The sequence below is a fragment of the Wyeomyia smithii genome, chromosome 2, assembly GCF_029784165.1.
Source record: "Wyeomyia smithii strain HCP4-BCI-WySm-NY-G18 chromosome 2, ASM2978416v1, whole genome shotgun sequence".
NCBI classification, from domain to species: Eukaryota; Metazoa; Arthropoda; class Insecta; order Diptera; family Culicidae; genus Wyeomyia; species Wyeomyia smithii.
In genome coordinates this window covers 258067665-258091861 of record NC_073695.1, presented here as the reverse complement: position 1 = coordinate 258091861, position 24197 = coordinate 258067665, and the positions used below count along the sequence as shown (strand labels likewise).

General features: G+C 38.2%; 1 protein-coding gene across 4 annotated transcripts in view; it reads left to right on the top strand.

Annotated features, from left to right (window-relative positions):
- LOC129721976 (probable serine/threonine-protein kinase kinX) overlaps positions 1 to 24197 on the top strand; it is a 118699-nt gene that overhangs the window by 90946 nt on the left and 3556 nt on the right. For all 4 annotated transcript variants that reach the window (XM_055675124.1, XM_055675123.1, XM_055675122.1 and 1 more), the window contains exon 4: positions 21855 to 23976. In XM_055675124.1, the coding sequence (XP_055531099.1) occupies positions 21855 to 23976 (2122 nt within the window). The remainder of the gene's footprint in view (positions 1 to 21854; positions 23977 to 24197) is intronic.

Genomic DNA, 24197 nt, shown 5'->3' with positions numbered 1-24197 from the left:
GCCATCCATAATGTTCAGGTAAAGTGGGAGTTATATAGAAAGTTTGGGGGAGGAGAAAAGCCCAATTGCGAATTTTCCAACGTTATGGCCATGGTTCAAAAATCTGTAACTTCGACCGAAAATGCCTCATTTGTGGAGACTCTTCTCACAAAAAGGCTATATGTCCTGGGAAAGAGAGTAAAAATTTTCGCTGTGCGAATTGTAACGGCAACCATATGTCAAATTTTTATTAATGCCCAGTCCGTCTAGCAATTGTTAAGGCACGGCAAGGTAAACAAAGTTCAATTTCACAATCAAAACAAAATTCTCCAAGCTGTACCGCTGTACCGCTCATTTTTTACTCTTTTGCACAGATAACAGGTTCGGAATAAAATTCTGAAAATGATTTTAAAGCGTCTTGGTTTGGTACACTCGAATAACATAGACTTACTGGTGTTGAAACATGAAGCTATGTCAAATAAAATTATTAACAATTTTCGACAAAAATCGTTGCAATCCTCAATTGCTACGATGAGCTCTCTTTTAAGTCAATAAGTTTTGAATTGAGTTAGTTGTCAGTTTATATATTTTTTTTTTGATAAGTAGGTTTAACTCCCTACGAATGATAAGTCCTAATTGAAACAAATCTCAATAAATTAAATTACATTTTTTAATTTTAATTTTAATTTTATTTTAATTTGATTTTTTAAGTTATTGAAACTGCTTGTAAATGGGAGCATTTATTTGGTACAGGGGCGACTCGTGGCTGTTGAACCTACCTGTTCAACTATAAATTCTGAAAATCAGAGTTTGAGGAAGTAATAACAATTTTATCCGCGAATAAAAGCAAGTAATTCCCTTTGTTACTATTTAAAAATAAAACTAAAAAATAAGAAAATAAGAGCATGAATTTGGATTTTAGATTCATTTTTTGCCTGACGTCCCCATGTGCATTGCACAGGTTGCACCTATAGACGAGTCGCCCCTGATTTGGTATCTAATCGTATCAAAAGGATTCTGATTGTTTTCAGAGGAAAATGTTTGAAAAAATTTAAGCTGTTCATGTATAATCATATTATTATAATATTGAAAAATTTATACAAAATCAATAAAATTATCATAAAAATCAGGTTTTTTCAAGAGCATTTAATGAGCATTAAATTATTATGACCATTCTACAACAGTTTATTGCTTAAAAATGCTGTTCTGGCCAATGTTCTGCTAACTTTTTTCTTAAGCTAGCAGAACAATATTTTTGAAAGAAATATATTTTATGAAAAATGCACCTAAGTTATTGAAACTGCTCGCATATGGGAGCATTTAATTGGTATCTAATCGTATCAAAAGGATTCTGATTGTTTTCAGAGGAAAATGTTTGAAAAAATTGAAGCTATTCATGTATAATCATATTATTATAATATTGAAAAATTTATACAAAATCAATAAAATTATCATGAAAATCATGTTTTTTCAAGAGCATTCAATGAGCATTAAATTATTATGACCATTGTACAACAGTTTATTGCTTAAAAATGCTGTTTCTGGCCAATGTTCTGCTAAGTTTTTTCTTAAGCTAGCAGAACAATATTTTCGAAAAAAATATATTTGATGAAAAATGCACCTAAGTTATTGAAACTGCTCGCATATGGGAGAATTTAATTGGTATCTAATCGTATCAAAAGGATTCTGATTGTTTTCAGAGGAAAATGTTCGAAAAAATTGAAGCTATTCATATATTATCATATTATTGAAAAATTTATACAAAATCAATAAAATTATCATAAAAATCAGGTTTTTTCAAGAGCATTTAATGAGCATTAAATTATTATGACCATTCTACAACAGTTTTTTGCTTGAAAATGCTGTTTCTGGCCAATGTTCTGCTAACTTTTTTCTTAAGCTAGCAGAACAATATTTTTGAAAAAAATATATATAATGAAAAATGCACCTAAGTTATTGAAACTGCTCGCATATAGGAGCATTTATTTGGTATTTAATCGTATCAGAAGGATTCTGATTGTTTTCAGAAGAAAATGTTCGAAAAAATTGAAGCTATTCATAAAATATCATATTTTTGAAAAATTTATACAAAATCAATAAAATTATCATGAAGATCAGGTTTTTTCAAGAGCATTTAATGAGCATTAAATTATTATGACCATTCTTCAACAGTTTATTGCTTGAAAATGCTGTATCTGGCCAATGTTCTGCTAACTTTTTTCTTAAGCTAGCAGAACATTATTTTTGAAAAAAAGATATTTAATGAAAAATGCACCTAAGTTATTGAAACTGCTCGCATATGGGAGCATTTAATTGGTATCTAATCGTTTCAAAAGGATTTGATTGTTTTCAGAGTAAAATGTTTGAAAAAATTGAAGCAATTCACAGAGGCGACGCGTGACCAAGTGGGCTACCTGTTCAATCAACATTTGCAACACTAAAACAACAGTATCGTGATAACAGTTTCGAAAACTTTTATCTCTCTACATTTATCTATATGGCAAAGAATTTCTACGGTCTATTATGACCGCGAGTTTTCCGTTAATTTTCTCGTAGAATAATGATATCTGCATCATTTCATGGAGGAAATCTTTATCCACATTTATCACATCATGATTCTCAATGATCGGTTTTAGTCATAAATAAGTCTGGATCCGTCGAAGAACTAGAAAAGTTCGCTCGACGGATGGCGTTGTGATATGCAATGTCAGTATCATTCAGGTTTTTTTCCAACGATAATTGAAATTATGTTTATGATCTATTTGCCTCTAAACTTTTCGCATGAGTAAAAAACCTATCTTTGTTCAATGCTAAAGCGTTTCTTTTGACGATGTTGAAATTTTGAACTAAAAAGGAAGCAGCGCGTGAGAAGACAAACGTTTACTATGCGGACTATGCGAGGATCAAGTTTTCGAATCAACAAAATGGGTGTAGAGGTTTGAATGAAACTATACATCGACGGAAGAATTCCACCACATTGACAGAAATAATGAATGAATTTGCTCGTTTTCCATTTGCACTACGAAAGTTTTGAAGATGGATCTGCGAACTCTCGCGGCCAAGTGGTCTCTCTCAAATTTTAATGACGTCGAGAGAAGAAACAGAAAGGCATAACGAAACAGATTACCAGACACTAAAGAGAGGAGGTGTGTAATGAATGTTTTCTCTCGCTGACATCGGTTTTGTTCAGCAGAAAGTTTGAACCAAAAATGTCACTTTTACGCGAGGCGTCGCATTAGTAGTGGTGAGCATGAATGACTGCGTCTACCCTGCCGCACTTGAAGGTGCAGAGAAGTGTTGAACGACGGTTAGTTCAGGTGAAGACTGAATAAACGGTAGTCATTATTGCGTGTGGCCGTGTGGGTTGCGTTGCGTGTGAGTTGTATGGCGTAGTCTGAAATGTAGCCCATCAGGTTACATTCTTCACGGTGCATACATTTCCACTATGTAGAAAATAAAATAAGGATGTTCGGGATAACATTGAAATTACAAATAAATTACTCCGACGATTTTTCATCCACTCTACAAATGTGAAAAAATCACTTTTTTCTGAGATTGTCTACCTGTCCTATGAACAGGTTGAACAGGTGGACGAGACGCCTCTGGCTATTCATGTATAATCATATTATTATAATATTATTGAAAAATTTATACAAAATCAATAAAATTATCATAAAAATCAGGTTTTTTCAAGAGCATTTAATGAGCATTAAATTATTATGACCATTTTACAACAGTTCATTGCTTAAAAATGTTGTTTCTGGCCAATGTTCTGCTAACTTTTTTCTTAAGCTAGCATAACAATATTTTTGAAAAAAATATATTTAATGAAAAATGCACCTAAGTTATTGAAACTGCTCGCATATAGGAGCATTTAATTGGTATCCAATCGTATCAAAAGGATTCTGATTGTTTTCAGAGGAAAATGTTCGAAAAAATTGAAGCTATTCATATAATATCATATTTTTGAAAAATTTATACAAAATCAATAAAATTATCATGAAGATCAGGTTATTTCAAGAGCATTTAATGAGCATTAAATTATTTTGACCATTCTACAACAGTTTATTGCTGGAAAATGCTGTTTCTGGCCAATGTTCTGCTAACTTTTTTCTTAAGCTAGCAGAAATATATTTAAAAAAAAAATATATTTAATGAAAAATGCACCTAAGTTATTGAAACTGCTCGCATATGGGAGAATTTAATTGGTATCTAATCGTATCAAAAGGATTCTGATTGTTTTCAGAGGAAAATGTTCGAAAAAATTGAAGTTATTCATATATTATCATATTTTTGAAAAATTTATACAAAATCAATAAAATTATCATAAAAATCAGGTTTTTCAAGAGCTTTTAATGAGCATGAAATTATTATGACCATTCTACAACAGTTTATTGCTTAAAAATGCTGTTTCTGGCCAATGTTCTGCTAACTTTTTTCTTGAGCTAGCAGAACAATATTTTTGAAAAAAAAAATTTTATGAAAAATGCACCTAAGTTATTGAAACCGCTCGCATATGGGAGCATTTAATTGGTATCTAATCGTATCAAAAAGATTTGATTGTTTTCAGAGGAAAATGTTTGAAAAAATTGAAGCTATTCATATATTATCATATTTTTGAAAAATTTATACAAAATCAATAAAATTATCATTAAAATCAGGTTTTTTCAAGAGCATTTAATGAGCAATAAACTATTTTGATCATTCTACAACAGTTTATTGCTTGAAAATGCTGTTTCTGGCCAATGTTCTGCTAACTTTTTTCTTAAGCTAGCATAACAATATTTTTGAAAAAAATATATTTAATGAAAAATGCACCTAAGTTATTGAAACTGCTCGCATATAGGAGCATTTAATTGGTATCCAATCGTATCAAAAGGATTCTGATTGTTTTCAGAGGAAAATGTTCGAAAAAATTGAAGCTATTCATATAATGTCATATTTTTGAAAAATTTATACAAAATCAATAAAATTATCATGAAAATCAGGTTTTTATAAGAGCATTAAATAAGCATTAAATGTTTTTGACCGTTATAGAGCCAATTTGTGACTAAAAATGCTATTTTCGTATATTGTCTGCTAGCTATTTTCTTAAGCTAGCAAACAAATACATTTTTCAAAGAAATGATGGAGCATTAAATTCGGCGATATGGCATTAAATGAGCATCGAATGAGCACTAAATTTTCATGCTATTAACTCTTTGTTCTGCTGACTTTGTACTTCCAGCTTAAGAGACATTACCCTTGATTATTGTCATGGCAGGACACTGTTTGATAAATGAACTCTATTAGCCCGTAGTTTTCAACGCAATTTTCATTGAATTCCATCGTGTGTTATTAAACGATGTACCGTTGTTCTCATTCATCCAGTATGCCTGCTGTTCAATTTATCAGCAATCTGTTTCCTTCCAGTTGGAAGTTTTCCATCATGTTTCCCGCGGCCAAGAAAGGCGATAGACACGATATACAAAACTACAGAGGCATCACATATCTCAGTGCATGCTCCAAGGGAGCGGTTCTCAACCTGTGGTACGCGTTCCCCCAGGGTGTACTCGAAAGCCTTCAAGGGGAGCATCGAACGAAAAATCAGTAATGGCGGACAAAGAAATTTTTCTCTAAAATACTTCATTTGTTTTTCAATCTTGCTCTTAAAACATGACTGTGGCAATCAAACAAACCATAGTTCGATTTGAAACTTAAACAAGACTACCACAACATGATCTACCACTACTCTCTCCCACTCTGCGAAAACATTCCAAGCCAGGATATGAAAAATATCGCTAAGGGGTACGCGAACAAAAAAAGGTTGAGAACCACTGCTCGATGTAATGGGAATAATCATTAACGACGCTCTTTTCGCCAGCTGTAAACAATACATCTCATCTGATCAACAAGGTATTTATACGAGACGATCAATAACTACTAACTTAGTCGAGTTTTCATCGTATTGCCTGCGAAACATGAGTATCGGTGCCCAAATAGGTGCAGTATATACTGATCTGAAAGCGGCATTTGATCGAGTAGACCACAGAATAGTTTTAGCCTAACTCGAAAAATGTGGGGTATTATCTTGTCTCGTGCGATGGTTTGCATCCTATTTGATGAATCGAACAGTATGTGTGGATATAGGATCTCAGTTTTCAGCACAGTTTCCTGTCTCTGGAGTACCGCAAGGTAGCAATCTTGGACCGCTTTGTTATACATCAACGGTATTTCTCTGCTACTTCCGGATTTGTGCCGTTAATTGTACGACGGGTACGTCAATTTTTTTAAAGTTGTGAGATATACTACGGACTGTGTTGAGCTTCAGCGACTAATGGATGTTTGCAGTCTATGATGTTCTAGAAACCTTCTTTCTGTAAGCATTCAGAAATGTAGCACCATCTCCTTCTGTCGGACAAAAAAAAAATCTTATTCGCCAACAGGTTCCGCAAATCGTTTTGCCTTAGATCGCTGTACTACTCTTTAGTGCGATCCATCTTGGAATTCTCCTCCTTTTTCTGATGTCCATTCTACAGCTCCTGGTTTACTAGAAATGAATTCGTGCAGCGGAAATTGGTACAATACGACCTGAGATTCCTCCCCTGGTGCGATTCTACACATCTACCAGCCTACGCTGAACGCTGTCGGCTCTTAGGAATGCTAACCCTAGAACAAAAACGTTTTGAGGCTCAAGGTTTATTCATAGGTAAAGTGCTTAAGGTGAAACTGATGCTCCGGAAATTTTCGATCACCTGGACATAGGTCCCTGCTCAACCTGCCCCAATGCAACGTACAATATGGTCAGCCGTTTGAAAAACCCCATATTAGGCAGTATTTGGTCATTTTGGATTGTTACTCGGAAACCGGTGACTTTCACTTCTTGAATTCAAAATGACGTTCGAGTTGATTCACGGTTTCTTGATTTCGGAAATATCCAGTATAGGTGGTATTCGGTCGTGTCATGGTCAGCGAAGGAAAAAAATCACCTCTAGCTATTAATGAATACATATAAAACAAGTCTAAGATGCGTTGACATTGTCGAAAAACAAAGTATCGGTGCTGGTACACTCTCTTTGCTTTCCTCTTTACGATATATTTCTATTCATTAGTGTACACCACAATACGTGGTTCTCAATGTGCACAATTCGGTATATGAAGTTAATCGTCTCTGTTACACAGAGCGATCAGATCTTGTTATATCCTTATTCTTTTGACTCATGAATATGATTTTTTGTCGAAAAAAAAAAAAAGAAAATGACAGTGTATGCTCTCCTACTCTCGCTTAAACTCAACCGCTGCCGAAGTACTCCCTTCTCTCACACTTTCCCTCTCACTGCACCACACCTCTGCTGCTGTTCAGGCGACATGATATTCTCCTGTTGCTATTCTTTTGGAGAGACAAACGCAACGATCGAATCGCTTCTCAGAGCTAATGTAGTCTAGTCATGTGTTTGTTTTCTCCCAGAAACCTATGCACCATATCATCATTTCATTATGGCTTGAGAGGATTCAAGTTTAGTCGCGGCCTGTACACTTCGTGAAGTGAACAAGTGATGAGTAAACGACGATTGCATCATATTCGTTTCGTTTCCATCACTGACTGACTCATGGTGTTTTCCAGAAACCGGAAGATTTCAAAATAGCATCTGAGATCAGTGCATCACTCGATTACGGAAATACCTATATTAAGTGATATTTGGTCATTTTATACTGTTTTTCAGAAATCAAAAAATTATCATCTAGGATTATAAATTAACGTCTAGAGTCGATTCCTGGCCTCTGGGCTCATCTCGTTTACAGAAATACCCATATTAGGTGGTGGTATTTCATTTTGTTATGCTGTTTTCCAGGTACAGGAAGTTATCATCATTTCAAAATGGTATCTTGGGTCGATTCTAGGTCTGTGAATATCATTCTAATTTCTCAAATGTCCATATTGGGTGGAGTCGCCATCATAGAATCCAAAATGTTATCTGTTTCGATTTCCGGCCTATAGCTTTTATCTCTGTCCAAAAAAATCCTATTGTTGGATGGTATAGGGCCTTGTTTTCAGCTCTGAATGGTCGTAAACTGCGCTCAAAATGAGGCCCTAAATTTTTCAATTGTAAAATAAATCGTATCATAAAATCACAATTTACTTTGTTAGACGCATGGCTGATTTTTCGATCGATTGCTGCGAAAATTAAGGAAATCGGTTGGAAACTGCCTAAGTTGTAAGCATTTAAAATTGAACATGTTTTCGTGATGCACTCGAGGTTTTCGACATTCCAATTTGCACCTCTATCCCAGTATGTTAGCATAAGACGTAGTTCTATGTCAAAAGTTTTCCTTCACACCATTGCTCATAATATCTGTAGAACTTTGATGCCCTTGCCATGTTCTTCTAGGCAAGTTTATAGTATTAGTATAATTTTTGTAGATTTAAGAGATGCGCGTGTGCATGCATATATCTTGTTACATACAAGTTGTCGCAACCTCCTGCGTGAGAGCAGGAGGGAGTTAAATATTTTCACACAAACCGTGTTTTCGTATGTAAAAGCTGCAAAAGAATGTTGAGTGTTAAATAAAATGATTCTTTTGGTTTTGCCTTGTAGTTCCAAGTGGTAGCAATTTTGGACCATCCATCACATTCTGCTAAGTATGAAGAAAGTTCTATGTAGGAACCGAAATACGTATTTGTGTATCTTAAAAAGGGATAACTGAGAGTAATAGAAAAGTGTAGTAAATTGGAAGTGTACACTGAGTTCTTTTTTCACTTAAAAGACACGTAATTTCATTTTACACGATTTTTTTTACACGTGGCGGATAATTTTATCAAAACGACGTGATTTTTTTACACGAATTGTTAAAAATTACGCGACTTTTTTCACGGGATTCTTTTTTTTTTTGCAAGTACGCATCAATCGCGTAAAAGAAAGAATCCAGTGTAACGTGAAGAATTTAGGCCCACTTCTGATTATGTTGTTTGTCATCAACAATGAAAGTTTCAGAAGTCAAATATCGCATATGATTTGACATTCCCTAGTATTGATTCTCACTGAGTAAAGTCTCTGAAAATTTTGTCACTTAGTTCGCAAAATTGAGAAATCGGGAGAGAATAAACAAAGACATTGGAAACTTTTCTGGAAAAATATGTTGGTTAGTTTATTCATCTTTTGCGTTTTTACTTGCAATCTTTTTGTGATTTATGATTCATCGATCATTATTTTTGTGAATGTGATTAACTCATCTCATATCATCTCAAAATTGAAGTGTTCTTTAAAACGTATGCTGCCATTGCCATGATAAAAGCATTGTTACTTATTTACCTTTTTGAATTGTTAAACTCATTCAAAGTTAAATAATTGTTGCAAAAGTTTCCTAACTAATTGCAGAGAAATCAGAATGACAGTAAACGTGTTAAAACTTAGCCATAATTTTACCACGTTTGGTTGGAACAAAAAAATTGAATACACACTAACTATCATGTGAAACCCTAAACCCAACTCGCAAAAGATCACCATCATACCGGAGGTCTGGATCTTGTTAGCTTCCTCTCCCCTCTCCCCCCGGTATCGAATCCCCAATCCCTTGAAGGTCAACGGAAATGGCACGTTGCTGCAAACTGCCCCAGTCGCGCTGAGTCAACAGCAAAACTGCCACCCAACAAACCGTGTCTCGACTCGAGGGCTTCGAATAACCTTGATCTGAGCGGTAATTTATTTCTAAACCGCATTGGAAGCGCCCCTCCATTGTGTCTCCGCTGCCCGTTCACCCCTTCGGGACGCATTCTGTTGCTGGGTCGGATCCATTCGATCTCGATGATCCACCAAAGATTAACAGCACGGAAGCAGCCATTTGTTGCGGAATACGACCACAACCAGCTGTAATGCCCTCTGTGCTGTGTAATGATGATCATTAGATACAAGTCGTTTGATAACCATGTTTGCGTGTGTGTTTGTAGGATCTCTTGAGAAACTGTAGGGGTACATACAACCCCTCTGATGTACGCCGGTGCATCGAGATGTGCATCGAATCTTGCGGCGCGTGCAGCTGGGATTGTGGGAAAAGAACACCACAGAGACGTCGTATTATTCTGGAAAAACAACTCGCAGGAAGATTTACATAACCACCCAGGCACTCGTGGCAACGTTCGTTCGGATGGATCGTTCGGGGGGTCAGGTGAGGTGTGATTCCTACCCACAAAAAGGTGTATCAGTTGCCAGGTATCACTTTGGCTTTGGCTGGTGGCGTGTAAGTTGCAATCGTTCCGGCTGGTGCGAAGAATAGTCAAGAATAGCGCGGATTCATTTGCATAAGTGTGAAGTAACAAGTGCATTCGTTTCGTGCTAGAGCTGTCAAGGAACACGGTATCTATTTATTGGAATTTCAGCAATTATTTGCAGAGATACTACTAGCTTAAAACGGTTTGGCATATATAAAATAGGGTGAAAAATAAAATTTTATTCAAAACATAGCGCACCTCCTACGAATATCCACCTACGTCGGTGGAGCAGCCACCAAACCGCCTAGCACCGACATCAAACACCAATCCTCTCCATCATATGACCATAAGCATATTTAAACGAGCGGGTGTTTTTTTTTTTATTGTATACCACTAAACCGACTGTACCCCAAGTGTTGCGGCCATTAATTGCCAGCTAACAAACCATGCGAGTGAGCGAACTGCCCTGAAGACAGCAAAAGGCAATCAAGTTCCAGTCAGTAACACCAAGCCCCGCATGTCAAGGCTACGAACCTAAAGTTGAACTAACCTATATTCAACGCAAGCCATCGCCCGTTGCTGCCGTTTGCATTGGAAGCTTTTTGAATCGAAAGCCGGGTGACTTTGGCAGTGCATGCCTTCCCTTCGGCGTCACCTCGTTTAGCGTTGGCACCCTTCATGAATGTAACTCTCTATCTACGTTTCCACCTTTTCCATGTTGCTACCGGAAAGAGATCAAGGATAACTTTAGTTGGCAAGTATGTTTCGTTTGACAATTGTTACTAGAATATACATTTTCGTGAGTGAATGGGGGACTAAAGTTAAAATCCATGCTGACAAAAGAAATTATTACAATTTACAACGTACGTACGTTGAGGTAACTTGAGCAACATTGCATACTTGAAATCGTATAACAAATCTGAACGTTTATTGAAAAATCTTGATTTAAAAAAATATTCTTTCATAAATTTTTACACTGAAAAAATTGAATTTAGAAAAAAAAATCATTTTCTCCCAAACATTCTTACCTAACAGTCGTCTAAAATTTTTACGTTATTAAATATTAATATTAAATAAATAAATAAAAAAATCATCCCACGTCCAATCCTATGCTGCCAAATAACACGATGAAGTGTGAACATCATCGAAGCCCTAATCAGGATTGATAAACTGGAATTATTCATCGGGGCCCGATCGCCTTACATCTCTCACAGCCAGTGTGGCGGGAGATCTGTCCTCAATGACAAACTGCCTCTTACTGAGCACACACTTTGGAGTTACATCGGACAAATATACACACCGCACTAAACACAGCAGCTTAACTAAACGCCAAACTGACAAGCCAAGCCGCGCATGCTGAAGGCAAAGATGCAAAAGGCACACCACACCGCCGACTGACGGCGAGGCCGGCGGTGTGGTGCTTTACCGGCACGGCAACGTGTGTATAGGCTGCTCGAAGACGTATGTGTATCGGTAGACACTTAGCTCTAGGGTGAAACGCAGCGAGTATAGAAACTTCTTGGCCTTCATTGATCGTCAATGACACGCTTAGTGTGGATGGTTCAGCGACTGTAAATAAATAGTACGCCACCGCGGCGGTTGCCGCGCGTTCCGTCCGGGTTGACTAGTAACAAGAGATGCGCCAAGCAAGCGATGACCTAGATTTGCGGCGTTTTTTTTTTGTTGCTTCTTCGTATCGGGTGCGGAATGACCATGGAGATCCAAGGATACGCGCGACTACAGACGAGCGGTAATCTGAATATGAGATTTGCATGCTAGTATGTAGCAGTGTTCGAACTGTGCCGCGCGTTCGTAGCCCTGGATCTTAGCGACGGGAAAAGATTACTACTAACGCAGCCGCATGCTGTGGCACTCGGGAAGTTGAACAAATCTGAATAGAGGTCACCTATCTTCAATTGCTGTGTATTCCTCTAATGTACAACGGAACTAAAAATTGTGAAAAATATTTCAACAAGCAAATCGACTGTTCAGCGTACATAACTAAATCTCCACACAAATGGTTTGTAGTATGCACTATTAACTCGCAGGAAGCCCGCCGGATTTGTTGATAAGATTGTAGAGCACTGTAGCAATCTATGTTATCACGGCGTGAAAGGAAAATTACCGTTGTAAACAACATATCTAGGCCGACAGTAGGGTTTTGGTGAATGAGAAAACAACAGTATGACTAATTGTCGCTCGCGCTTATTATCAATAACATTTTTAGTTGTTAATTTTACAAGCGGCTGTGACAACTCAAAGCATCTCAAGGTTTCTTAACTGTTTTTAATCGAAAAAAGAATTGCATAATGACGAAAATGTACTATTACGCTCTGCTCCATTAGTTGGGTATTTTCAAGAATCGCCAATTTTCTATATAAATCCATATGTTATTGCCAACTTATTTGGTGATTAAACCTTCAATACCTTTGAAATTTATGGCTTATTAGTCGTTCATCGTACCATCAAGGTAGTATATGAGTTTGCTTGCGAAATATCCAAATATTTGGTAGAAATGCGATTCAGTTTAAACCGAAAAATGCAAAAGTCACAATCACCATTACTATTTTTTTCAGTCTCTTTAGAAATTTGAAAGATAGATTTTTGTTAGTTGTGTACTTGTGGGTACTGCAGATTCGATTTCGAAATAGGAAATTATAATTCAAGGAAATGCCAAATTTCACCCTAATTTGCCCGACGACAATCGATGTTGAAATTTAATCAATCTTATTTCGTCGTAAAAAGTTGTTTTCATCTAGAATCTTCCCATCCAGAGTTTTTTACGAGGTCAAGTTTTAATCACAGCTGATTCCAGAGTTACTGGTTTTCAACTGTGCTCGACGGGGTATCCGGGTACCTTTTAAAATGTCATAGTTCTTCTTAATCCATAGTTTCTACTTTTGGTGTTCTGTTGATATGCCTACAAAATGATCCTTTCGGAACAGATTCCGCTGGGGCTTCGAAAGTGTGGCAATCGAAACAACTCAATTGAACTTTAGATTTCGACCAATCAGAGCTGAAAACGAGATCAAATACCATCCGATATGGGTATTTTCGGAACCAGGATGGTGTTTAGAGATTTGGAAACGATCCCATACGTTATTTTGAATTTCAAAATGGCAACTTCTAGTTTTTGGAAATCAGCCAAAATGACCAAATTTCACCTAATATGAGTATTTCCGGAGGCCGTGAATCGATCCCAACTATCATATTGAATCTTTTCCCGCCACGCAATTTCCAAAAAGTTATTATTAAAGCTCCAGTGCGAGCTGTTCCAGAAGAAACACTTTCGAGTCATAGTTACCATCTCAAAGTACCCAAAACCACGAACATGGTCTATAGAAGTTATTTTATGAACTTTGAAACAAGAATTTCAAGAACCTGTTCACATATTCATAAGATTCCTCAGTTTCGGTACATATCTCCGCAAAACCGGGTTTCTAAGAATGAAAAATCAATTGAATTCGAGATCATAAAAAAATATATTTAAAAAACAAAAAGTGATTTTGAAAAAATCGGTCATCTCAGATTTTATACAAAAAAGTTTTTCAGATAGACAATTTGGTTATCTATGGGGCCGTCCACATTCCACGTGGACAACTTAGAGTGGTGGGGGGTAGGTGATACGCAAAGTTCCACGCTTGTCCACGGAAGGGGGGAGAGGGTTATATTTTTTTTTCTACAAAAAAGGTTTATCTGCCCAAATAAATTGGCCTATAACAAAAACTTTACCATTTTAGCTTCTTTTATTTCTTGGAGACGTTTCGCAACCATTTTGAACTGAATTTTCTTTTTTATTCTCTTAAGCCTTTCGAAGTATTCTCAGGTGTTTTGAGCTATATTTATGAGTGTTTCATGCATTGCAAGTTAAATTTCATATAGTTTTTTCTTAAGTTTAACATTTTCTGGTTTATAGTTGCTTTTTCAAGTTTATTTTATTTTCATGCTATTTGAACTGTGTGAGGAGCCATTTTGTTATTTGGTTTTCTAAGCTTCCGGTTTTTTGTTTTGTGACTTGTTTGTTGTGTTTTTTTGAACGCTTTTGGTTACTTTCAGTTCAACTTGAAATTATGCACTTATATTTTTCGAGAATGCTTCAAAGTGGTTCTGGTTAAATTCGGAGTTATTCTGGTTGCATATGTTGAAGGTTGAAATGCGTTTTAAATGTATGAAGATTGTGAAAATGGCATCCTTAACATGTTTTTGTCGCTTAAAGTTATATTCCAGATTTTTTTTTCGACTTGTTCTGGATTTTAGGGATATTTTTTGATAGCAGCTTTCGGTCTTTTTTAAACGCCTAACTGTTTGAATTTTCCTGTTTCCCTGAAAGCTTGTCGAACTTAAAATTGGAAAAATGTTTTTTTTTACTTTCGGGTTAAAATTTTTTTAGTCAGTTTGCTTCTTAGAGGGTTTTTATGTGTTTTGAGTTCAATTTGGTGCGTTTCGGCCATTCAATGCTTTTTGTTTGGCTTCAAATTATGTTTTGCTAGAAGTCATTTTAAAATAGATTTTAAAGTCTATTGCTTTGTTTTTATCGTGATTGGAAGTGTTTTCAATCATTCAAAGAATAATTTGTAATTATGTTCTTCTGGACTATAATAGCGTTTGCAAGTGGGTATTTAGATTTTTTTGCTGATTTGAAGAGAGGTTATTCAGTTTTGCAAACATCAATATGTGACCAACATATGAGCTTTTTTAACAAAAGTTACCAGCAACATCTCCCAGATGGTCTCGAGGTACAATGTTGGCCCTTCGCCGTAGGTTCGAGTCTTGTTTCGGGAGAGACTCTTAGTGTCAGTAGGATCGTAGTGCTAGCCCCACAATTGTCCTGTACACTGAACGGTCGGCTACGAAGTCTGTGTATAAATAAACAGAAGGTCGAGTTCCGAATCGGAATGTAGCACCAAGGCTTTGCTTTTGCTACCAGCAACATATAAATTTTCCATCGGGATCATTCACAGCAAAATTTAGAATCCATTTCTGCTTTTACCTTTTCTTTTGGTGCGATTCTTAACTCAAATTATCCATTTTTGTAATTGAACTTGTGTTAAAATTTTCCAGAAAAAAATGAAAAAATAAAGTCAGAACGTTTGCTTTGATTCGTATAACGTCTTCAGCAAAGTCATAGACATTAATTTTGTCCTTCCAGATAAAATATACACCAAGAGACAAAAAGCATTTTTTTAGGAAAACAAAAATATAATTAGAAATAAAATATCTGAAGAAAATCACTTTTTGTGAATCTCTCCTATAAAAATTACACATTAAATAGTTAACTAAACTTGGAGAAAAAAAAAATTGTTCAAAAAAACAGTGTATATTTTTAAGAGTGGACGAAATTATTATCTACAAGTTTGCCGAAGCCGATCAAACAAACCGTTTAAATACCAAAAAGTATATAGTATAGTATTTAGATAGCATTCTCTAAATTTTGAATATTTTAAAACACAAAAAAAATAATTTATTGTATTTTTTTTGCGTAAATGTCTGTTCATATATAAGTCTTGTTATAATGTAGTTACAATATATGAACATATTCGAGGAAAACGTATAAATTATATTATCGTTTAATTTCATAATATATACTTTTCCCGTGTTTGGCAATCATCGTCTCCATTTTAGTGAGCCAACGAACTTTAGTCATTGCTTTAGTGTCTTCTGTGAGAAAATTCGCACCATTTTTTCTATAAAAAGTAATAGTTACTCGATTACAAAAACTGTTTCCATATTGTTTTTAAAACATTCAGGTGACAATTATAAGAAAGAAGCAATATTTCATTTGTGGCTCTCGTGCAGATTGGGATACCTCCGTGAAAACTTGATTTTTGTGTTAAAAATCGCGAGGTATCTGAGAAAAATCGAACAAAGGGTCTCCTGGGTCATAAACCCACCAGAACGGCAGAATACAGTTTGTATTATGATTATTATAAGGCTGTGCCATGTTTCCGACTGAAAGGAATACTTCTCCAAATTCTTATTAAAATAACTACAATTTATGAAATTTAAGTATATTTTTAGTTGATTTTTATTGAAAAATATGTAAGGAGACAGGGTGAGGAACATATTTTAAGCAGCTTTAGGAGCTGCCCGTGTATCCAGTTTTTTACGCACCCTAATGGCGGTCGCTATAATGCGTGTTCGTAATATGCGAACCTCTCTGCTTACGTCACATTTGCGATTTCTGAAAAATTGGCGAAACATTTGTTGCCAGATATATTTTTTTTTGATAAATTGTATGAAGACTTCAAACTGACGTAAGCAGGCTTGTTAAAAGGGTGGGTAATTTATTACGAATTTTGCATTATAGCGTCCGCCATTATGGCGCGTAAAAAGCTGTATTGAGACGAAGTACTCGCAATGTGTAAGCTAAAATACAAACATGAATATATAAATTCGTTCGTAATCTTTTTCTCTATCAGCATTCATTTTCAGATTATAAAAGTATTTTTGCGAACTGTAACAATAACCAATTGAAGTTTCCACTCGAGGGACACTATTCCAATCACCCCGAACCTATTCTAAGCAGTTTGCATCTGTTTTGCAGGGGAATTTCTTCAGGACCCGAAGTGGCGTCTGAATGGCGGCAATTTTGGATAATTTTTTCGACTGATGTTCATTCGAAGATTTATTTGTGTTAAACGGTATTTTATGTATTCGTAAGACAGCTAGTTGGTCGAAAAGCTCGCTCTTGTCATTGAAATTGTCGATAATGATCAAATTTCACACGGCCCTCAACGTGTGTACGAAATTTCAGGAAACTAAGAAACATTGTATACGGACTAAATCTATGAAGCTACTTATAAGTTATTACTATTTATTGAAAAAATGTGTACCTTTACTACTACAGAGTATTGCAGAACATCTGAAAATGCTTGAATGACCAGATCTTCTCATGATAATCGAAAACATGCATTAAGTAGTAAATAAAAAATATGATTACTTACTTCACAATCATGGCAACAGTCCTTCTAGTGGTTCAATGCCAACGAATAGTAAATGCCCAGGTTTGTTGGTCTTGGGTAGCCGTTCCCAGTCTCCTCGCAAGTCAGCAGCCTATGCGTGCTGCTCCACAGCTCACAACCACCGGGAGTGGGGTCTACTCCGGAGTCTAACGCCTCTTCCTGGTTTTCTGCTGAGTATAGTGTTGGTAGCTCTTATGTCAAGCATTCTTGCTACATGTCCAACCCACTGCAACCTGTCGCGTTTTATCACCTTCGGCTGGCTACGTAATCCGTAGAGAGTCCAATTTGCAGCACACGGCTTCGTCACATGTCATAAGGGTACCAAGGTATGGATGAATTCCTTAACTATTTCGAAGTTTTCCCTTTCTATCTCCACCTCAGCACACACACTCCTATGTTTTCTGCCAGCTACTATGTACTTTGTTTTGGTAGAGTTGATGATGAGCCTCAATCTCGCCGCTTCTCTCCTAAAAGGGCAGAACACAGCTCTACGGTTTACCCCGATTACGATGTCATCCGCAAAGGCAAGGAGCATGTGAGATTTGTTGTTGTAATGTTGAACAAAAGCTTTGAAAGCGCGTTTCTTACTAAGTGCCATTTTTCGAATATGGATTTTTTCTGCCAATTTGTTCATTTTTCGAAGATCTATCTTTTGGTATTTTCCTTTTCGTTGTTACTAATTCGTACGTCGCAAAAAATCAAAACAACAAAGTGACGTAAGCACCATTTTGTTGCAAAAGTGACAAGCAATCCATTTATTTTTGGGCCGTACTGAAAAACTGATCAAATGGATCTACGTCACAATGTCACTTCACGGCAGTGCGACTGATGTCTCGGCTGCTATTCGTACTCACGATATTGATCCCGTCGGCGTCATCCAAATAACCTTTAGGGTTTCGTCGGTTTCGTATCTACCATACCTCATTTCGCTTGACTGAGGCGTACGCCGCTTCGAAGTCCACAAACAAATGGTGAGTATGCAGGATGTATCCCCGGAATTTATCTAAGATTTGTCGCAGGTTAAAGATTTGATCTGTTGTGAAGGATCCCTCTCGAAAACCAACTAAACGAAAACTAATGCACAGTAGCACAAGAGTTCAAACTCGTGAACTTTTTTCATTTATTCTCCAAATACTAGTTTTATTGGTATACTATCTTCAAAAGATATTTAGTATAAAGCCTCGGAGAATGACAACAAGTTTTAGTTCCGAACTTCGCCGTTAATGGCAAATCTGAATTTTCAGTCTTACACTTCAGAGAAATGGTGTCTTCGGCAAAGTTGTAATGATGTTGTCACAAAAACGTTGCTGAAGTCTTTTTACTTTCTTGGCTTATTTCGGAGATAAATCGTATCAGACTAGTCCTTATAATTCGATTTTTTTAAATATCTAAAACCTGTAGCATGCAGAAGACAACAAAGTTCAGAATATATTTGTATATCATTGAAACGCACAACTTTGTCGAAGACAACAAGTTTTAGCTCGGAACTCCGCCACTAGTGGCGCTGTAAAATCTAACTTTTCAGTCCTGCACTTAGAAGAAATGATGTTTTAGGAAAGTTGTAGATAATAGTATCGCGAAAAACTTTGCTAAAGATTTTTTTTTTCTTCTACCTCTTCTTGTTTTGGAGATGTAGCGTTTTATATCAGGCGGCATCCACAAATTACGTAACGCTCCTAGGGGGGAGAGGAGGTATTCTTGAGCGTTACGATTTGTTACATAGGGGAAGGGGGAGGTTAGATCAGCGTAACGTAACGAAAAATCAATGGAAAAACTCTCCAAAACGAACATTTTTATTAAGCCAAAACTTTTACAGCGTTACGTAATTTTTATGGGGGGTAGGTGTTGGCGTTACATTTCGTTACATATGGGGGGTGGGGGTCGAAAAATTTGGTTTTTTGCGTTACGTAATTTATGGATGTCGCTTTAGACTAGTCCTTAAAATTAGATTTCTTCAAATATCTTATGAACTATACCAGCGCTTCTCAACCTTTTTTTCTCCGCGTACCCCTTGGCGATATTTTTCATATCGATTGTACCCCCTGGTTTGAAATGTTCTCGCAGAGTGGGAGAGAGTAGTGGTAAATCATGTTGTGGTAGTCTAGTTAAGGTTGCAAATTGAACTATGGTTTATTTGATTGCTACAGTCATGTTTTAAGAGCAAGATTGAACAACAAAATAAATATTATAAAGAAAAATTGCTTTGTCCGCCATTACTGATCTTTCTTTCGCGTACCCCCTGAAGGCTTTCGAGTACCCCCAGGGGTACGCGTACCCCAGGTTGAGAAGCGCTGAACTATACTATTTAGAAGCATGCTTGGTTTCGCTCTTTTGCTCTTTGAATACTCATTAGGGTATATTTTGTCAAGGAGGCAGAATTCTAACAAGTCTTATATGCAGTACTTGTAGAGATATTCTATCTTTACAAACGCGAGTATAATAACTCATTTTAGGCATAAACAAAAAAGGAGAAGTGATCCACTCACAACCAACCCAACTGGTCTAGATTCAATCCTAGCCGACACCGGGAGATTTTCTGAGGTGAAAAATCTCTAGGATCACGCCTTCCATATCGCATGAGGAAGTAAAGCCGTTGGCGCCGGTCCGTTAATAAACGGGTCGTGAGTTAAGGTCCTGGGTGTGGAGTCGCCTCCCTGGGCGTCGGTGATTGGCCACAACAGTGGCGGAACTAGACCGACGGAAAATAAGCGAGAATTAAAAAAAAAAGAGAAGTGAAAACCGAATTTAATCGGGAGAAAAGAAGACACTTTCTCGAGAAATTGTCGTAAACTTAAAAACTGGATCCAGAAAGATGAAGAACTACAACGAATATTGAAGTGGAAACTGTGCATGAATATACAACAGAAATCGATTAAAATACTCTATACATTAAGAATCGTTTCATCGTTTTCGTTTCAGTTTTTAGAAGTTGGTACAACATCGTTGCAATTTTTGTTGCAATATGCATTATTTATTTGAATTGTGAAAATCAATGTCATTTATTTAAAATCTGAAATTTAATTGCTGTTATGGTAGGAATTAATTTCACGATACACATTTCAATGCACACTAATTGAATGATGATCACGATGATTGTTTGTAACCTTTGAGAAAATAGTTTAAAAATCTTTTTTAAGACCTCTTCGGGTTCAACGCTCATTCCGGTGAATTTATTGTAGTTCTTTAATGTTAAAAAATACACCGTATCCATCAACACTGTAACATTAAAATTTATTTCAAAATACATTACAAACAGTTTGTTTAGGGCGGTAAATAAGTTTAAGCTTGCTAGTCTTCGAAGGGAAATTCTTTTATCAGCTCAACTGAAATCTTCCAGTCTTCCTCTAACTCTTCATGCCAGCTCTCATTAGCATGTTAAATAACTATAAAACTGCACTCAATGTCATTCTCGCTGACTGACCCGCGTGTGAGTTGTCACTTCTTCCAGCATCGATTGCAAACCGCCTTTGATCTGAGATCTTCTGTGTCGGTCGGCACACAGCTATTCTACTCGCATCCCCGGCAAAGTGTACGTTAGATTTTTGTTCACCCCAGAGCTAGAATAGTTACAAGGACTCACCTTGACGGCTCGATCTCGGCCGCAGCAGTTAATGCTGTTCCTATGGCTGGATGCTACCAGAGAGGAAATCGCTCCGCTTGTAAATTCCTATTTCAAAACCGCACCAGTCGCTGTGTGGACTGCGCGTCGACGCCGTTTCGCACCAGACACATATCAAGTGCGTTTTAACTATCTATTGCCTTAAGCTGGTGCCGCTGCCGCCGCAATGCGGTGTCAATGTAGAATTATCTTCTCTCGTCCAACAAAGGGGTGGAACGGGTAGCACTGGACAGTGTCGACAGATATGTTACGATGATCCTTGAAGGTCCAACTGTGCACAATCAAGTTGCTGCCCCACGCAGCCCGCAGAGCGCTTCTTCCTACAGTTGCTTCCGTTTGCAATCGGTACAATACCCCGCATTCGGAGCCAATAATACCCAATGGAGTGACCTTTCGGCGGTGGAACAGCAATTGCAACGGATAGTACACATGTTGTACAGTCTCTAATGGCCATGCCTAATCCTACTCACCTTAGCCGCCGCTGTGGCTGCAACCTTGCACGTTCCAATCAGGTTTGCCTTCTGACACAGTTTTTCAAAAGATCATAGAATGTATGCCATACCGAGATTCGCGCGAAGGTAAGAACGTTCTTTGCTGGTGCATACTCAGATAGATATGCAGGGGCGGTAAATCGCAGCATCCGAGTTCTACATGGTTGTTCTAATAATTGCAGGCTTCGATCGCCGATTTCTGCCCCACCAATAAGCTATTATAACAAACGACTGCCAAGAAGATGGCCTTGGTGTACGATTTTTACCCTTGCTGGCTGGAATACTCCCAAGTTTTCTGTTTGGTTGGCGGTATTTGTTGTTGGATAATTAGGAGCTAATTTTGATACCTACATTCGCTCGAATTCATTGCAAAGTTCAATGTCGCTACACAAGCGAGAAGGTCCATCTCTCGAAATGGCTTATTAAATAATTATCGAAACAATGCGGCTTGTGAACTACTGGCCATTCCGCTACCGGCGTTGTTTGTCTTCACCGTGAAGATGATCGGCGAATCATATTCGTAACTTCCTCCACCGTGTGCAAGGTCTTTGCAGAAATTAATGAAAATTTGATTGATATTTGATTTCATTTTCCTCTCGTTTTTCTTTTTCTTGCAGACTAAACAGACGCAGTATGCACGTTATGGAAGAGGGCAGCGATGTGCTCGTCTGCTCGGATGCCAAAATAGTCAGCCTGAAATCTACTATCGGTGCGGCAGTGAAACCCTCGTCAGCGGAAGAAGCCTCCGCCACCATTGTTAGGGATTCCGACGCTAAAGAGACTAGAACAAAGGATCAGCCGGTTTCATCTGATACACAGGAAAACCCGAATGATTCGATCGTAGACGCTGTGGGTGTCGTCGGGGCTGAAGTGCAAGAGGAGAACAAAGAGAACATGACGGTCAAGGACGCTACCAAGGAAGTTCGACGGGAGACCACCGATGATAAGGTAAAGCAAAGTGATGACGAGCGAACCGAGCGGCGAGGCCGAAAAACAACCAAGGATGAGCCGGATGTGATCGAATCTGTCATGGACGATATCGACGATATAATAGATGAAGCCAAATATCAGAACGGAACGAAGGGTGGTGATTTCAATGATGAACTTGCGTTTCAAATGGATGCCGATGGAAGCCAACCGGACGATGAGGATCATTATGACGACGGTGACGATGACGAGGACGACGATGAGGAGGGTGCAGTGGATTTGTCCTCGTCGTATGATGCAAACAAAAGTGACCGAGAAGATTATGGTAGGCAGAGCCAGACGGACGAATCGGATGCGGTGGAGATGATTGACAGCTCGCCAGAAAAAAGTTCCAGCGTCGCTAGCATGAACAAATCTCCTACGAAAACGTCTGTCCCTAAACTAGAAAGTGATCTCAGTAAAGCTATCAAGCAGGAAAATGAATTGTTAGTATCTGCGAAGAAAGATGAAGCGGAACAGATTGAAAAGCAGTCAGATTCTGAAAATCCTTCTCTGACTGCGAGCGTGACTATTCCGAATAAAGATGACCAATTGGAAGCTCTGAAAGAACCCCAACCAGTTTCGCGGAAACGTCGGCGGTCTGTTGAACCGAATGAGGAGCGCGAAGAAGAGCCACTACTACCGTCGAAAAAGCTTAAACGTGAACTGGAGTGTAATTTCCATGCGCACGATCTACTGCTGAAAGAGTACATTGAAACAACCACCAACAACTCAATAGACGACGTACAAAAGCACACCGATGCACTGCAGGTCGAGATTCGGACCCTAAACGAAATGATACGTGCCAAAGAGAACGAATGGAACAATATGATCCATTTGAAGAAGGTGAAAGAGGAAATTTTGCTCCGATTGACGCGCAAAAAACATGTACTGAACCTCACCGATACCAAACTAGGTGAAGAATCGGAATTCTCCAATTTCGATTCATCCAATTTAACAAATGTGCGGTCCGCATCGGTAGGTCCTCGGCCCCCGACACCGCCGCCGGAAGTGGATGCCCGCCCCGCTTCCGTTACACCAATGCACAGTAATACGTTGAACAGTGGCGCCAGAAATGCCAGTGGCTCGAGTCACTCTATGCCTGGTGGCCGTCAACACTTTTCCCTTCCAAACAGCAAAGACAACAGTCTGTTCGCCCAGTTCAACCACAGCAACAGTTCCGTAACCATGGTGCCATTATCAACGTCCTCCGCGTTGATCACTTCCACGAATACGATCTTGCAGTCTAGGGCCAACATGAAGTCCGCCGAAGTCGCGAGAGAAAAACCGAATGCGGTCCAAATTCAGCGGCAAATTTTGCCGAAACCAGTTCTCTCCAACCATCAGCAGATTTTGAACAATCTAGCCATGTCGGCCGGACTGACCGCCGCTTCCATAACCAGCGCTAGCGGTTCCACATCGATCTCAAACAGTGCACCGACGTCAACCCACGCTGCAAACGCGGCGGCTATCGCAGCCAACAACATCCTGGCCGGTCTGTCGGCCCAGGCAGCTGCCCTGCTAAACGGGCACCACAGTCCATCGGGGTCCAATCACCATCATCAGTCAGCGAACCAACTGCAAGTTGGCCGGCAAGGTGTTATCAAGGATGTCAAGAGTATTATCGCCGACTACAGGCAGAAACATCCCGAGCAGGTTCCCCGACGAGGACGCCGGCTGAAGAATATTCCTAACTATGACGGTGGAAAGGGTGCTCCCGGTTCGGCCGCTGCAAGGATGACAGAGCTAAGCTTGCTACTGGCCGCAGCAGAGGTGAGTTGTCATTTGAAAAGGGGGGAAAGGGAAGCATCTACTCATGTTGGCCCATTTTGGCATGCTTGCTATTTTCGTTTTTGTTTTGTGTCAATACTATCGCTTTGTCCTGTAATTTAAAACTTGTTGACCAACAGTCATCTCATCCTTAACCCATTTATTGACGGACTTTTTTTGTTGCTGGACGTACAAATCGTAATCGTCGAAACAAATATCAAAGC